The 16,992-nt window shown below is 58.5% G+C and overlaps 1 protein-coding gene across 1 annotated transcript in view; it reads right to left on the reverse strand.

Moving 5' to 3' along the window:
- Window positions 1-14,188: 14,188 nt before the first annotated feature.
- Window positions 14,189-16,992, reverse strand: part of LOC121356985 (zinc finger protein 420-like) — a 5,317-nt gene continuing 2,513 nt past the window's right edge. Inside the window, exon 5 of the mRNA XM_041473901.1 lies at window positions 14,189-16,986. Within this exon, the coding sequence (XP_041329835.1) occupies window positions 15,334-16,986 (1,653 nt within the window). The 3' untranslated portion in view covers window positions 14,189-15,333. The remainder of the gene's footprint in view (window positions 16,987-16,992) is intronic.

Below are 16,992 nucleotides of genomic sequence, written 5' to 3' on the forward strand. Positions count from 1 at the left end.
AAAAAAGAAAAAAAAAGAAAAAAAAAGGAAAAAAAAAAAAGGAAAAATAAAGAAAAAAATGCTGTTTTTTAGAGCCCAAAAGTAGGATAAGTGGTTTTGGGAGGAAACCTGCCAGGACGTGTCCCCCGTTCCTGGGGGTCTGTGGGGTGAACGGACGTGGAAAAAGAGAGAAAAGACAGAAACAGCAGAAACAGCGACAGGGCAATCCCACAGCAACCAATAGATTGCCAAGTACAGGTTAAATACATGTATTAAATACAGTTAAACATAGGTATTCAAACGCACATTGAATACACGTATTAAACACAGTTAAACACAGGTTTTAAAATATACATTAAGTACACATATTAAACATGGTTAAACATCTATTAAAATACATGTGAAATACACATATTAATCACAGTTAAACATAGGTTAAATACACGTATTAAATACATTTATATGTATTGAAATACACATTAAATACACATATTAAACACAGTTAAACATATGTATTGAAATGCACATTAAATACATGTATTAATCGCAGTTAAACATGTATTAAAATGCACGTTAAATACACGCATTAAATACATTTATATGAATTAAAATACATGTGAAATACATGTATTAAACACAGTTAAACATAGGTTAAATACACGTATTAAACACGTTTACACGTATTAAATTACACATTAAATATGGTTTAACATGTATTAAAATGCACGTTAAATACATGTATTAAACACAGTTAAACACAGGTTAAACACACGCATTAAATACATTTATATATTTTAAAATACACGTTAAATACACACATTAAATACATTTATATGCATTACAATACACGTTAAATACACATATTAAATACATTTATATGTATTGAAATGCACATTAAATACACGTATTAAATACATTTATATGTATTAAAATACACGTTAAATACATGTATTAAACACAGTTAAACATAGGTTAAATACACGCATTAAATACATTTATATGCATTAAAATGCACGTTAAATATACATATTAAATACATTTATATGCATTAAAATGCACGTTAAATATACATATTAAATACATTTATATGCATTAAAATGCACGTTAAATATACATATTAAATACATTTATATGCATTAAAATGCACATTAAATACACGCATTAAATACATTTATATTTAATTTTAAAATGCACGTTAACTGCAGGCGTTGGCGCGCTCTGTCTCCGTCGCCCTCGGGGGTCTCTGGTTCTGTGGCAGCCCCCTGGGGGGCCCTGGGGGGTGCGGGGGGTTGTGCTCACAGGGGTCTCCCCGCACACCCCGCACAGAGCTGGGGCCCTTTATGGGGGGCTCCTGTCCCCCCTCCCTGCCCGCCACGGACAGGAACTCCCGGCACATCCCTGGGGTGCCGGGGGTCCGGAGGGACAGGGTGGGGGGTCAGGGGTGAGGGGTGGGGGGGGCTGAGGGGATCAGGGGGGTGTGAGGAATTTGGGGAGGTTTGAGGGTCTCAGGGGTGTGAGGGGCTCAGAGGGGTGTGAGGAATTTGGGGAGGTGTGGGGGGCTCAGGGGTGTGAGGGTCTCAGGGAGCTGAAATGTTCCCCAGCTCTGTGCCTGTGAGATGTGGGTCCAACATGTAAATTTTGAATGCACAAAAGCTCTCGTACAAAACACAAAAGCTGTTCATACAAGACCTACAAAACCCTTTAATTAAGACACGCACGTTTCCACTCCAGGCCTACGCTCTCCAGGGGCCGGAGGTCGCGGCTCTGATTGAATTTCGACACAAAACAAAAGCTGTGGCTTTACTGTCGTTGAGGTTACAAATAAAATTCGTTCCTTTTCAAACCTAGCTGCTGCTTTTCCTGCCGTTTTTCGTTTCTGCCCATCCCGTTCCCTCGCAGTGCTGCTGCAGGGAGCTGCACCCAGTTTGGAAACGTGGGGCGCAGAGCAGAGCTAAAATTACCCGCAGAAAACACAGGATTTTCATTTAGCCCGCTTCCTCCTGAGGACACGCGGCAGGAAACGCAGCTGCACCTCAGCCGTGCTCAGGTGGGAGTAAAAGTGTTTCCAGAAATGGTGACAGGCCTTGAGAGCTGCCAAAAGGCTTTTGTGCATTTCGTGTTTCCCTCTGTTAAAATCACCCCGTTCGCTCATTAATCTTTCTAAAAATCACCCAAATCATCATCAATTTAAATTCTTCTGGGCAGGCCTAGGTCAACACAGGTTGGCATGGTCCCAAATATGCATCAGCAGCTCCCAGTTTGGCTGGATTTTCTGATTCTTCACTGGCTGAAACAAAAGCGTGAGCCCACAAGATAAAAGTTTTTCCTCGCGTTATTCTCTCTTTTGCAGTAAAAAAGGCAAAATGAAATCAGCAAAAAACAAACTAGCAGCACATAAAATGGTTTGTTTTACATAATTTTGTAAATATTTGGTCTCCCAACAAGCTGCTCAGGGTGAAAACACAAACAAATCACCAAAATCAATGAAATGAAAATACGAGCGACGATGGGGGAGGTTAAAAGTCCCATCGGTTTCTGTTCCTGTAAAAGGAAAAGTGAAAGTTCGACCTGCTACAGACGGATCATTATAAAAGAAAAAAAAATTTAAAAAAAAAAGAAAAGAAAGAAAAAAAGAACAATCCCCTGGGTGTTGGTTCAGTTCCGCTGCTAAGCCACACAAGTCACCAAAAGCACCTACAAGCCGTGATCTCATCTGGCTCTGCCTTTCCTCATCCAAGCCCTGGCAGCCGCCCCACTCCGGCTCCTGATTTCCATTTCCTGTGTCCCTAAATTCCATTTCCTGTGCCCACCCTGGCAGCCGCCCCACTCCAGCTCCTGAATTCCATTTCCTGTGTCACTGATTTCCATTTCCTGTACCCCTGAATTCCATTTTCTGTGCCCCTGAATTCCATTTCCTGTGCCCTTGATTTCCATTTCCTGTGCTAGCTGATGTTGAGAGTGGGGGGGCGGCAGTTTTTCCCCCTGGAGCTCCTTGAATCCCAGTTGTCAGTTGTTTCGGCGCAGAATAAAACACAGGCAGCGCACAGGGGACCCAGGGAAACTTTATTTGATGGTGTTTCTTCCCCTCTTTCTTCCTGGGCCCCGATTCAGGGGCCGACAAAGACTTATATCTCAGGGGAAAGTCAGGGGCAGACCCAACTTCCAACAAATCAGGAGAGTTGGGAGTAAAAACCCAGGCGGGGGATAACAGGAGCGAACCAATAAACTTCCAAGGAAGAAAAACAGTCTTAGGAAATGGGTAAAATTTGGAGAAATAGAAACTAGAAACTAGCTGACGACATTTCTGGGAAAAGGGTGGAGACAAAAGAAATACCAGCACCAAGGAAAAACACTAAATCACAAATCAAACCATAGACCCACTGATAAAACAAAAAGCACGATGCAACACATTTCCTGTGCCCCTAAATTCCATTTTCTGTGCCCTTGATTTCCATTTCCTGTACCCCTGATTTCCATTTCCCCTACCCCTGAATTCCATTTCCCGTACCCCTGATTTCCATTTTCTGTGCCCCTGAATTCCATTTTCTGTGCCCCTGATTTCCATTTCCTGTGTCCCTGATTTCCATTTCCCGTACCCCTGATTTCCATTTTCTGTGCCCCTGAATTCCATTTCCTGTACCCCTGAATTCCATTTCCCGTACCCCTGAATTCCATTTCCCGTACCCCTGAATTCCATTTCCTGTGCCCTTGATTTCCATTTCCTGTGTCCCTGAATTCCATTTTCTGTGCCCCTGATTTCCATTTTCTGTGCCCTGAATTCCATTTCCTGTGCCCCTGATTTCCATTTCCTGTGCCCCTGAATTCCATTTCCCGTGTCCCTGATTTCCATTTCCTGTGTCCCTGGTTTCCATTTGCCATACCCCTGAATTCCACTTCCCGTACCCCTGATTTCCATTTCCCATACCCCTGAATTCCATTTCCCGTACCCCCGATTTCCATTTCCCGTGTCCCTGGTCTCCATTTCCTGTGCCCAGGGAGCGCCGTCATTCCCAGGCAAAGAGATCATCCAAAGGCTCCCTGGGTTTGGGAATCTCTGCTCGGCCCCGGTGGAACCGTTCAGTGTTTCATGATTAATGCTTCATGTTCCATGTTTAATGATTAATGTTCCATGCTCCATGTTCAGTGTCCCATGTTCCATGCTCCATGTTCAAATGGTCAGTGTTCCATGTTCAGTGTTCCATATTCCATGTTCCATGTTCAATGTTCCATGTTCACTGTTCTATGCTCCATGTTCAGTGTTCCATGTTCCATGTTCCATGTCCCATATTCCATGTTCAATGCTCCCAGGGAGCCAGGAATGACCTGGGAGAGCCAGGAATGACCTGAGGGAGCTGGGAATGACCTGAGGGAGCCGGGAATGACCTGAGGGAGCCGGGAATGACCTGAGGGAGGCAGGAATGACCTGAGGGAGCTGGGAATGACCTGGGGGAGCTGGGAATGACCTGGGGGAGGCAGGAATGACCTGAGGGAGCCGGGAATGACCTGAGGGAGCCGGGAATGACCTGAGGGAGGCGGGAATGACCTCGGGGAGGCAGGAATGACCTGGGGGAGCCGGGAATGACCTGAGGGAGCTGGGAATGACCTGAGGGAGGCAGGAATGACCTGGGAGAGCCAGGAATGACCTGAGGGAGCAGCAGTGACCCCGAGGGAGCAGCAGTGACCCCTGTCAGTGTCTCAGATAAGGTTTGCTCCGGGCATTTTAACTCTTTGCTGTGCACCCAGCACCCCGCTGCACTAGAGCTGACCGGATTTCGATTCAGGGCCAGATTTTATTGCCCCCATGGCATTGTTTTGTTACCAAAAATCGGTAAAATAAAACTCCTCCACAGCAGCACAGCCTCACACGCAGATTCGCTGATCCTCCCGGAATCAACAGCCCCGAGGATCAATAACCAAGCATCTCACAAGACTTAGAAGAGCCAGTCCCAGTGCAGTTAAATGTTAATTTCAGCAGAACTTCTGAGCCTCACCTTGCCAGTGGACATGGGGAGCTCCTGGCCACCCCCAACACCCAAAGGTGCCAGTCCCCCCCTGCCTGGGCAGTTCTGCAAAGCCAGTGTGCCAATAATCCCCCGGGAATTCCCTGTTCTACCAGCCCTGGAGGGGCCTTCTGCCTTCCTCGGGATTATTTGCAAACCAATCACATTTTCCAGTGACTGATCTATTAATTCCTGCTGTGTTTGTGCTCGCTGCATTCCCTTGCACAGGGATCGGCGCGTTCTCCACTCCCCGGCGTGTTTCCCGTGTTTCAGCCCTGTTGCTCACTAACCCTGCAGCCACCTGCCCACACCAGGTTACCCAGCACCTGCGGGGCTTTTCCCAGCCTCCCAGCCTCGGGCTGGCCCTGCTGGCACTGCCTTTGGGGTTATCCCAGGTTGTCCCAGGCCTCTGCAGGGTTTGGCCGGTTCCTCCTCTGTGCTCCACGGGAGCCTGGCCGGGTTCCGGGGGGGCTCCCCAAAGCTCCAGGCTGTCCTGCTGTGCCCGGCTGCTGTTCCCATCCAGCTGTGTGTGCCACATCAGGATTCTGTGTTGAGATGACCCCGAGGTGTTAGAAAGTCTCTTTTTTCCCAGCCCCACAAGAAAAAGTCGAGATTTGTCAGTTCTGCTTTTCAAGGTTGTTTATTTTTCCTTTTCTGTTGCATTCTTTCCCTGACCTGCTGAGGTCTGTCCTGCAGGTCTGGCTGTGGCTCAGTGCCTGCCCTTGGGGTGCTGCTAACATTTTATACTAAAACTACCTGTACTTTATTTACAGTAATTTTCCAATACCTCTCACCTACGTTAGACAGTCTGTCTCCACTCTGAACCAACCCAGAAGTGTCACCATCCCAGCAGAAGGCAGAGGACAAGGAGAAGAAGGACAGGACAGACCCAGATTCCTCCATCCTGCCTCTTGAACCCCCGTTCTAAAACCCCAAAATTCTACTTTTTCACCCTGTGACAAATTAACCATCATTCTACTCAAACTCTTGCGGCTTGTACACACAAAGCTGGTAATTTTCCCCATGGGCTAAAATCGAAGGCACAGCTGGTTTTGACTCCGTGCCAGGGTCTCTGAGCCCCCTGCCAGGGTCTGGAATCACCCAGGGCAGCCAGAGGATCGTCCTGGGTCCTGACAGGGCCATGGAGCAGCTTCGGTGCTCCAAACCTGCAGCTCCCTCTGTGCCCATCCCTCACTGCCCAGCACTGAGGGCTCTGGGTGCTCCCCTGTGCCCATCCCTCACTCACTGCCCAGCACTGAGGGCTCTGGGTGCTCCCCTGTGCCCATCCCTCACTGCCCAGCCCTGAGGGCGCTGGGTGCTCCCCTGCGCCCATCCCTCACTCACTGCCCAGCACTGAGGGCTCTGGGTGCTCCCCTCCAAAGCAAACCTGTCCAGCCCTCTGTGTCCGGACTGGCACAGGAACAGCCCCTCGGGAGGGAGCACCTGTGTGCCTGCCAGGGCTGCCAGGGCCGGGGCAGTGCCTGGGACTCTTCTATAAAAACGTTATACTGCTTTTTATATCTATTTTTATCTATATATAATATATAACGTATAATATATAATATATAATGTATATTATATATATTATATAAAATATATATATTATATATTATACGTTATATATTATGTATATAATATATATTATATATTATATATTATATATAGCTTATAATATATAATATATTACATATTATATAGTTATATATAATATAATATATAATAATATATATTATAATATATAAATATATAGTATAATTTATAAAAATAAATATATATTATAATATTTATTTTATATTATATATAATTATATATATTATTATCTATTATATATTATATTAGATATACTATATATAATATATAGTATATAACATATACAACATATAACATATAACGTATAACATATAGCATATAATATGTAATATATTATATATTATATATTATATATTATATATTATATATTATATCGTATATCGTATATAGTATATATTATATATTATATAGTATATAGTATATGGTATATATTATATATTATATAGTATATAGTATATATTATATATATAACTGTTTTGTATATATTTTTACACTTAAATCTGCTCCCCACTGTGCTTTTGGGCTGCCAGCAGTGCTGGGCAGGGTCTGACCCACACCCCTTCCATGACCCACGTTCCAGAGGTGCCCTCCGCTGTTCCAGACTTCCCGTGCCTCCCGCTCAGGCCGTGGTGCTCCCTGCCCTGGCTGGAGCCAGCTCTGCCCAGCCATCCCTGCAGCCCCTGGCTCCTCTTCTGCCTCTTTGGGTGCCTGCAACACACAAACCTCGATGCCTTTTGGTCCAGCTGTTGGATGTTGCATTCCCCACCCCAGAAAGATCCTTGAGCAGCCAGTGTTCCAGGCAAACCTCTGCCCCGGCAGGGACTGGGCGCTGAGGCGGGGTCGGCGTGTGCCCGCTGTTTCCTGATTCCAGCAGCAGAGGCTGGAGCAAAGGCCTGCTCCCTTCCTCCCTGCCGCCCCCCAGCAGCCCCCAGCTCTGCTCTGCTCTGCAGGAGCCCAGCACCCGAGAAGCTGCTCCCCATCCATGGCAAATCTTCCTTTTCCTTGCCCATCAGCTGCAGCCGGGGCTCAGCTGGGGATGAGCCCCCGGGTCCCCATCAGGGGAGCCCCATGGTTTGGGGAGCGGGTTTGGGGCTCCTGGCTGGGGGACACCCCCTTTTCCAGTGTCCCCTCTCCTCACAAGTGCGGCCACACTTGTTACAGCACTCCACCCTCTGCTCCCCCAGCTTCCCCCACAGCTTCCTTTCAAATCCTAGGGGGAATTCTCTCCAGAATCCCCCCTTTCACTGCATGGGCCACTTCCCATTCAAACCCTGTGCCATTCCAAACCCATTCCTGGGCAGGAGCATTCCAAAATGTGCCATTCCAAACCCACTCCCAGACAGGAGCAATCCAAACCCTGTGCTATTCCAAACCTATTCCTAGGTAGGAGCATTCCAAAATGTGCCATTCCAAACCTATTCCTGGGCAGGAGCAATCCAAACCCTATGCCATTCCAAACCCATTCCCAGGCAGGATCATCCCAAAATGTGCCATTCCAAACCCATTTCCAGGTGGGAGCATTCCAAACCCTGTGCTATTCCAAACCCATTCCTGGGCAGGAGCATCCCAAAATGTGCCATTCCAAGCCCATTTCCAGGTGGGAGCATTCCAAACCCTGTGCTATTCCAAACCCATTCCCAGGCAGGAGCATCCCAAAATGTGCCATTCCAAGCCCATTCCCAGCTAGGATCATCCCAAAATGTGCCATTCCAAGCCCATTCCCAGCTGGGATCATCCCAAAATGTGCCATTCCCAACCCACTCCCGGGCAGGAGCTCCCAGGAGGGCCCCTAGCCCTCAGGACCTTTGAGCCCTGCCCTGGGAAGCTTTGGCTGCACCTTCACCCCCAGAGGGGAGGATGCCCTGCTCCCCCCGGGGCTCCTGCTCCCATTTCCTGCGGTCTGGGCTCGCAGCTTCTCCCAAAATCCCTCCAGCTCCCGCGATCCCTCGGCTGCGCTGACATTCAGGAGTAGGTCCCAGCCAGTGCCAAAACTGCTGCCAGAAATGGGTAAAACCAAAAGCCCTCAGGCCAAGGGAGCAGAATTCCTGCTCCTTAACCCACCCCGGCGTTCAGCAGTTCTGTTCCCTGGCGTTCGGCAGGGAATCCCTCGGAGCTGGGATCGCCTTGGCAGAGCTGCTGTGGGGCAGAGGCAGCGAGTGACCCCTCAGGATGTGGGAAAAGGAGGGAATGTCCTTGGGACCTGCTCCCACCCTGGGGCAGCCTGGGGGTCCCCGGCTGCCAGAGCCCCGCGGGTCCCAGCAGGAGCCAGCCCAGCCTCTCCCTCCCTGCGGCGCTCAGCTCCAGGAATTCCATCTCTTTGGCACTAGGGAGAGCCAGCCCCAGCTCCAGGAGTGGAATTGCCATCTCTTTAGGCACTAAAGAGATCCAGCCCCAGCTCCAGGAGTGGAATTCCATATTTTTGGCACTAAGGAGATCCAGCCCCAGCTCCAGGAGTGGAATTCCCATTTCTTTTGGCCCTAAGGAGATCCAGCCCCAGCTCTGGGAATGGAATTCCATATTTTTGGCCCTAAGGAGATCCAGCCCCAGCTCCAGGAGTGGCATTCCATATTTTTGGCCCTAAGGAGATCCAGCCCCAGCTCCAGGAGTGGCATTCCCATCTCTCTGGCCCTAAGGAGATCTCTGGGAGCTCCTGCCCGTCCTTGAGGGCAGCTCGGCGTCCCAGCCCCCCGCGCTCCCGGCTCCGCTCTAATTTCAGGAATTTAATTGGGAGAACGGCTCCCGGCCTCGCGATCTCATCTGAAAGGGAAGAAAGGGGACGGGAAATTGGGGCATTTTCCCGGTTATTTGAGTCCCGAGCACACAGGGCCGGGCCCGGCGCCTCCCGCTCCGTGTCCCGTCCTCCCGGCCCCGTTCCAGCGGCTCCTCCACGTGTGCTCCCGGCACGTGGAACCGGGACAGCCCAAAAAAGGCCCCGGGGCCGCGGCGCTGTCACAGCGGGGGCGGCAGGGAGGTGACAGGGTGACACCGCCGGGCCGGGAACGCTGGCAGCAGCCCCGGGTGGCACCAGGTAGGATTTTGGGAATGTCTGGGGAACATTCCTCCCGGACAGAGCTGCCCAGCCCTGCGGGTGTAAAAGCCGCGTGGCTGTGGCACCTGGGGACACGGCCGGTGGTGGCCCTGGGGACAGGCGGCCGGGGGCACCGGGGGTTCCCGTCCCAGTTTCCCCGGCGCATCCCGGCCCCCGCAGCTCCGTGGGCAGATGGAGCGCGCGTGGGGAGCCCGTCCCCATTCCCGTGGGAACGCCACCATCTGTCCCCTGCTCGGTGACACCCGGCGGGGACATTCCCAGCGCTCCGGCCCGTGCCGGGGCGGGGGGCTCCCCGCACGGACTGGGAGCAGCTCGGGGGCTGCAGGAGCCCCCCAGGCTGTGGATCACCCCCCCCCCCCCCCCCGCCACATTTGCATTTTTTACTCATTTCTACATTAACTCAGAGTTTTGGCGATTGTTTATTTGGGGGAGGGGGGCACCGGGGGGACGCGTGGTGGCTCCTGCTGTCACAAGAGCCCAGTCATGGTTCAACCACGACAAAGAGCCCAGAGGAGCCTCCTCCCTCCCTCCTTCCCTCCCTTCCTCTTCCTCCCTCCCTTCCTCTTCCTCCCTCCCTGCCCTTCCTCCTAATTAAAGGGAATAAATAGAATAGAAATAAATAGAATTAAATGGAATAGGAAGAACGTAATGGAGTAGGAGAGCTGGACTAAGCAGCAGATAACAATTGGAATAACTTAAATAGAATAAAAATAAAACAGAAAGAATAAAAAATTACATAGAAAAAAAAAATAGACCTAAAGAAACTTCTGGCTTTAAATACGAACAGGGGGCAGGGCACTGGTGGGAGTGGGAAATGCCCCTGAGGGACATTCCAGGATCCAAAGGTGCTTCAGAATCTGAAGAGAACACGGAGAACCATCCCAGAGGAATTTTCCAAGGTGCGAAGGTACTTCGAGGCCCCAGGGGACACAGAGAACCCTCCCCGGGGATTTCCCAGGGTCTGGGGAAACTGGGAAGCACTGGAGGACATTTCGAGGTCCAACGGGACACGGGAAGTGTCCTGGAGACTTTTGAGGTGTGAAAGGCACATGGAGCAACGTCCCAGAGGGATTTCCCAAGGTCAGGGGCACATGGGGAAACACCCCGGATACTTCAAGGTCCAAAGGGAGCACGGAGACACATCCCGGAGGGATTTCCCAAGCTCTAAAGGGACACCGAGAAGTCCCTGGGTTCCAGAAGCCTCCAGGTGGCCCCGGGGGTGCCCCGGGGTGGCCGCGGCACCGGCGAGGTCACATCCAGGAGCACCGGGACGACCCCGCTCCCGCGGCTACCGCCGGCCAGCCCCCGGCAGCTCCCTGTCCCCGAGGGGCTCCCGAGCCCTGAGCAGCTCCCTGGGCTCGAGGGGGGCCCTGTCCCCAGGCACGGCCCCATCCCTGCGGGGCTGCCTCTCATGGAGCAGATCCCTGTCCCTGAGCGGGTCCCTGTCCCCACGGGGCTCCCTGTCCCTGTCCCTGAGCGAGTCCCCATCCCCATCCCTATCCCTGAGCGGGTCCCTGTCCCCGCGGGGGTCCCTATCCCTGTCCCTGAGTGGGTTCCTGTTGCTGTCCCCATCCCTGTGGGAATCCCTGTCCCCACGGGGGTCCCTGTCCCCATCCCCATGGGGGTCTCTGTCACTATCCCTGTCCCTGCGAGTCTCTCTGTCTCCACGGGGGTCCCCGCGGGGTACCCTGTCCCTATCCCCACGGGGGTCCCTGTCCCTGTCCCTGCGGGGCTGCCTGTCTCTGTCCCCACGGGGTTCCTTGGCGCTGTCCCCGCGGGGGTCCCTGTCTCTGTCCCCGCCGGTTTCCCTGTCCCTATCCCTGTCGGTGTCCCCATCCCCGCGGGTTTCCCTGTCGCTGTCCCCGTGGGTTTCCCTGTCGCTGTCCCTGTCCCTGTCGCTGTCCCCGTGGTGTTCCCTGTCGCTGTCCCTGTCCCTGTCGCTGTCCCCGTGGTGTTCCCTGTCGCTGTCCCCGCGGTGCTCCCTGTCCCTGTCGCTGTCCCTGTCGCTGCCCCCGCGGTGTTCCCTGTCGCTGTCGCTGTCCCCGCGGTGCTCCCTGTCGCTGTCCCCGTCCCCGCGGGGGCCCGGGCCGCGGGGCCGGCAGTGCCGCCGTGTCCTGCGGTGGGAGCAGAGGTTGGCCCGCGAGGCGAAGGCGCGGCCGCAGCGGGCGCAGGGGAAGGGGCGGCGGCCCGCGTGCGCCCGGCGGTGCAGCCAGAGGTGCCCGCGGTGCGGGAACACGCGGCCGCACTCGGGGCACGGGTGGGCGCGGTGCCCGCGCAGGTGCAGCTCCAGGCTCTCCCTCCAGCTGAAGCGGCTCCCGCAGCTGCCGCACACGAAGGGCCGCTCCTCGCCCGGCGCCGCCGCGCCCGGGCGGCCCGCGGGCCGCGCCCGGTGCGTGTCGCGGTGCCGCAGCAGGTCCCCGCGCAGGCAGAAGCTGCGGCCGCACTCGGCGCAGCCGTGCCGGGCGCGGTTCCCCCGCCGCAGCTTCTTGTGCTCGGTGTCACGGCAGCCGGAGCGGGGGACGCCGGAGCCCGGTTGCCAGCGTCCCCCGGTGTCATCCTTGCTGTCAGAGCCGCTCCAGGCACCTGCCGGGAACACAGGGTCACCGTGGGACAGTCCCGGCGCCACCGCCGGCCCCACGACCACCCCGGGGGGGACTCCCAGTCCAGCCCAGGGGGTGCCACACAGGGGCTCCGGCCAGGGCCAGCCTCTCGTCCCACAGCGGGCCCCCAGCCCCTGGATCCCCGCGGGGTGTCCCCGGTCACTCACAGCTGTCGCTGGTGTCGGTATCTCCGCTGTGCCCCCCAGCGCAGGGAACCCCCCCGTGCGACTCCTCCTTCATGGCAGGGAACTTGGAGTTGGGGTCTGTGAGGGAGAGAGGACCCTCAGTGCCCCCTGGAAGGGTCACGGTCACCGGGAACCCTCACCGGGCCGGGGCCGTGCTGGGGCCGGGGTGCCCGGGGCTGTTATTCCTCACAGCCGGGACAGGCCCGAGCCCGCTCCGCACGCAGAGACGGGCTGAGCCCTGCGGGGCCACCGGGCTGCAGACCCCCGGTCAGCCTCCGGACCCCCAGCTCGGCCTCGGAACCCCCGCCATGCACCCCGACCCCCGGCTGAGCCTCAGACCCCCAGCCAACCCCCCAAACCCCAGCTCAGCCTCCAGACCCCCAGCTCAGCCTCCAGCTGTGTCCCCAGCCCGTGGCACCCCCACCCTCGTGGCACCCCCAGCCCGTGGCACCCCCAGCCCTGGACACTCCGAGCCCCGTGACACCCCCAGCCCGTGGCACCCCCAGCCCGTGGCACCCCCAGCCCGTGGCACTCCCACCCCCATGGCACCCCACCCCCATGGCACCCCCAGCCGTGGGCACCCCCAGCCCTGTGGCACCCCCTGCCCTGGGCACCCCCAGCCCCAGGGCCCCGTCCCTCACCCAGGCTGGCCACCAGGTCGTAGTTGTCGCCCATGACCTCCCGGTGCAGCGCCCGCTGCCAGGGCGCCAGCTGCGCCCACTCCTCGGGGGAGAAGTGCACGGCCACCTCCTCGAATGTCACCTCGGGGGGCAGCCCCTGGCAGGGACAGCGGGGGCTCAGGGGGGCCCCTCGCTGAGCACCCCAGGGGGGTCCCCCCGGCTCTGCGTGCCCGAGCCCCCGCTAATCCCGGCCGGAGGCGTGGGGACAGCCCCGCCACCTGCCCCAGCCCTCGGCAGGGACCCCCGGAGCCCCCAGCCCCCGGCAGAGAGCCCGGAGCCCCCGCACGCCGAGCCCCGCCCGGCCCGGGCTCACCCGCGGCATGGCCGGGCGGGGCGATGGCGGCGGCGGAAGGGGCCGGGCCCGGGAGGCACCGGCAGGGGGCAAGAGCACCGGAACCGGGGGCTGGGGACCCCGGGGGGCCCGGGCGAGGGGCGGCTCTGCCGGTGCGGCGGCGGCTGCAGCGCTGCGTGCCGGGACCCGGCTCCTTCCCCTCCCCGGGGCGGCCGCGGCCCGGCCCCGCTCGCCCCCCCGGCAGCGTCACCCACCCCCCAATCCCGAGGAGCCGGCCTGGTGACCCCGGGGATCCGGGAGCCCCGCTCCGGAGCTCCCACACCTGAGAAACCTGGCCCCAAAGGTCCCACACCGGGACCCCATGGTGTCCCCCCCGGGACAGGGACACCCCCGTGCAGCCCAGACCTCCCAGAACACACCCGGGTGGCACCGGCTGTCCCCAGCCAGAGCAGGGGAGCACACAGCTGGCACAGGGTGTCTGTGTCCCAGTCCGTCCCCCCAGTGACAGCCCCAGCGTGAGACCCCCCCGCCACCTGTCCCCAGGGAGCACCAGGGGCATTGGTGTCACCCCCGAGGATGTGACAGTGACCCGGGGGTCAGCCTGGTGGCCACCCCAATCCTGAGCTCTCACCTGGTGTCCAGGTGGGGTCTGGTGGTCGCAGAGCACATGGGAAGGCTGGCACTGGCTCTGTCACCGTCCTCGTGGCCCCTTGGCCATGGGGTCAGAGCCGTTCCTGGGGCTCAGGCCAGCGCTGAGGCTGCAGAGACCCCTGTGTCCCCCCCAGTCCCAGAGAGAGCACCTGGAGCCCCAGAGCCATCAGAAGCTTTTATTTTAAATAACCTCAAAAAATAGAATTGCAGAGAGCAGAGCTGGGGAGGGGGACTGGAGCGGGACCCCCTGCCCCGCCGGGGCTCCGGGGGCGGCTGTCCCGGTGTCGGTCCCGTCAGAGGATCCGATTCCCTTGGGGATGAAGCAGTGGCAGCTCCCAGCGGTGTCTGTGGCCGAAGCTCTGCCCCAGACCGTGCATCCCGGCTCTGTCACAGCGGGGGGACAGGCAGAGGCCACGCAAACCCCAGCAAAGCCCCCCGTGCTGCTGGAGCCTCCCAGAGCCCCCCACCACCACCACAACTCCAGCTCCAGCCCAGCGGCCACCCCGGCGTCACCCATCCCAAATCCGGAATATTGAGTCCCAAAGCGCGCAGTTACCCAGAGCAAGCAGAAGCACAAGCTGCCCCCCATCCCCCCGGCACCGGAGGCGTCTCCGGGCCCCTCTGGAAGCAGAGCTGAGCCCTTCCAGGCCCTTTTCCTGGCTGTTCTCCCAGCGTGCTCCCAGCTCCCCCGCGCGGAGCTGCACTGGGCCCCAGGTCAGCCCGCAGCAGGGCGGGCCAGCACTCCCATCCCAGCCTCAGTGTCCTCAGGGAATGCCATCCAGCCCGGAACAGGCTGGAAGGTTCTGGAAGCAGACAGAGCCCCTCAGGGCTCCTCTTGTCCCAAGTCTGGCTCCAGTGGATGCAGCTCCACTGTGCCCAGCTCTTGCTGGTCTGTGTGGCTGGAGCCCACGGCAGGTCCGGCTCCAGCGCTGTCTCCTCCAGCCCTTTGGTGTCTTCCCGAGCCAGGAATGTGCCATGTCCCTGCCTGGCTCTGCTTTGCCCCACAGCCCCGGCTGGAGGCTCCTCCAAGTCCCAGAGCTGAATCCAGCTGGCAGTGTCACCTTGGCACCGAGCCCTCGGCTCTGTCCCCTCGGCTCTGTCCCCTCTGGCTCTGTCCCCTCGGCTCCGTCTCCTCCAGGCTCACCGCGGGTGACCCCAGGAGCCGAGGGCTGGTCCTTGCTGGGGGTGTCTCAGTGGGGTTCCGGTGAGGGGGATCACAGGCAGCCGGGGCAGGGTGGGGGTCCTGGTGGGGGGCTCTCAGCACAGGTCCCAGCGGGGGTCGCAGGCAGCCGGGGCAGTCCCGGGGCTCACAGGCAGCCGGGGCACGGGGCCGGTTTCTCCTCGCCGCACTCGCGCTCCGGCGCTCCCGGCACTCGCTTCTCCTCGAAGGCCCGAGCGCAGCCGCCGGCCTTGGCCCAGAGCTGCCCGCGGGGCGGCTCGGGAGGGCGGGGGGCCAGGCAGGCGGCGCAGCAGCACGGCGGGGGCAGCCCCGGCGCCCGGGGGCTCGGGCCCCCCCCGGGGCACTTACAGGGGGGCACCGGGGCCGGGGCGGCGCCGGGGCCGGGGGGCGGCTCTTCCTGCATCAGCTGCAGGAGGATGTCGGCGGCGCCCGAGGGGCTGTCGGGGCGCGCCGGGGGCGCCCCGCGGGAGCAGGGCGGCAGCAGCAGCGCGGGGGGCTCGGGGCCCTTGGCCAGCGGGTCCCCGGCGGCGCAGGGGGCAGCCAGGCCGGCGCCGTGGGTGCGGCGGTGCCGCAGCAGGTGAGCCTTCTGGCTGAAGCCTTTGCCGCAGTCGGCGCAGCGGAAGGGCCGCTCCCCGGTGTGCGTCCGCAGGTGCACGGCCAGGTTCACCTTCTGCCGGAAGCGCTTCCCGCACTCGGCGCACGCGTGGGGCCGCTCGGCGCAGCCGTGGGGACATTCGGCGCACGCGTGGGGACACTCGGCGCACGCGTGGGGCTGCTCGGCGCAGCCGTGGGGCCGCTCGCAGGGGTGAGGATGCTCGGCGCAGGGGTGAGGATGCTCGGCACAGGGGTGAGGACGCTCGGCACAGGGGTGAGGATGCTCGGTGCAGGCGTGAGGACGCTCGGCGCAGCCGTGGGGCTGCTCACACGTGTGGGGCCGCTTGGTGCAGGCGTGGGGCTGCTCGCAGGGGTGCGGACATTCAGCGCAGGGGTGCGGCCGCTCGGCGCAGGGCTGTGGCTGTCCGCAGGCGTGGGGTCGCTCACAGGAGTGGGGATGCTCCGCGCAGGCGTGGGGATGCTCCGCGCAGGCGTGGGGATGCTCCGCGCAGGTGCGGCGCTGCTCGGTGCAGGTGTGGAGCCGCTCGGCGCAGCCGTGGGGACGCTCGGCACAAGCGTGGGGACGCTCGGCGCAGCCGTGGGGACACTTGGCACAGGTGTGCAGCTGCTCGGCACAGCCGTGCGGCCGCTCGCCACCGCCGTGGCCCGGCCGGAGCCCCCCGTGCTCCGCGCACGACTCCCCGCAGAGCGCGCAGGGGAAGGGGCTCCCGGCGGGGTCCAGGGCGCCGGGGGCCGTGCCGGGGGTCCCGGTGTGCACCCGCTGGTGCACCCGCAGGGACAGTTTGCTCTTGAAGCGCTTGGGGCACTCGAGGCAGGTGAAGGGCTGGCGGCCCAGGTGCGTCTTCTGGTGTGCCAGCAGGTTGGGCTTCTGCGCGAAGCGCTTCCCGCACTGGGCGCAGGCGAAGGGGCGCTCGCCCGTGTGCACCCGGTAGTGCGTCACCAGGTTGCCCTTCTGGTTGAAGCGGCGGCCGCAGACGCCGCAGGTGAAGGGCCGCTCACCTGTGTGGATGCGCTGGTGGGTGGCCAGGTTGGTTTTGAGGCTGAAGCGCTTGCCGCAGGTGTCGCAGCGGAAGGGGCCGCGCCCGCCGGGGCTGTGCCCGTGCCGCGGCAGCCGCTCGCACTGCGCCAGGCCCCGCCCGCACTCGGGGCACGGCCAGGGCCGGCCCTCGCC

This window comes from Pyrgilauda ruficollis, unplaced genomic scaffold (assembly GCF_017590135.1).
Source record: "Pyrgilauda ruficollis isolate IOZ18807 unplaced genomic scaffold, ASM1759013v1 scaffold306, whole genome shotgun sequence".
Classification (NCBI taxonomy): Eukaryota; Metazoa; Chordata; class Aves; order Passeriformes; family Passeridae; genus Pyrgilauda; species Pyrgilauda ruficollis.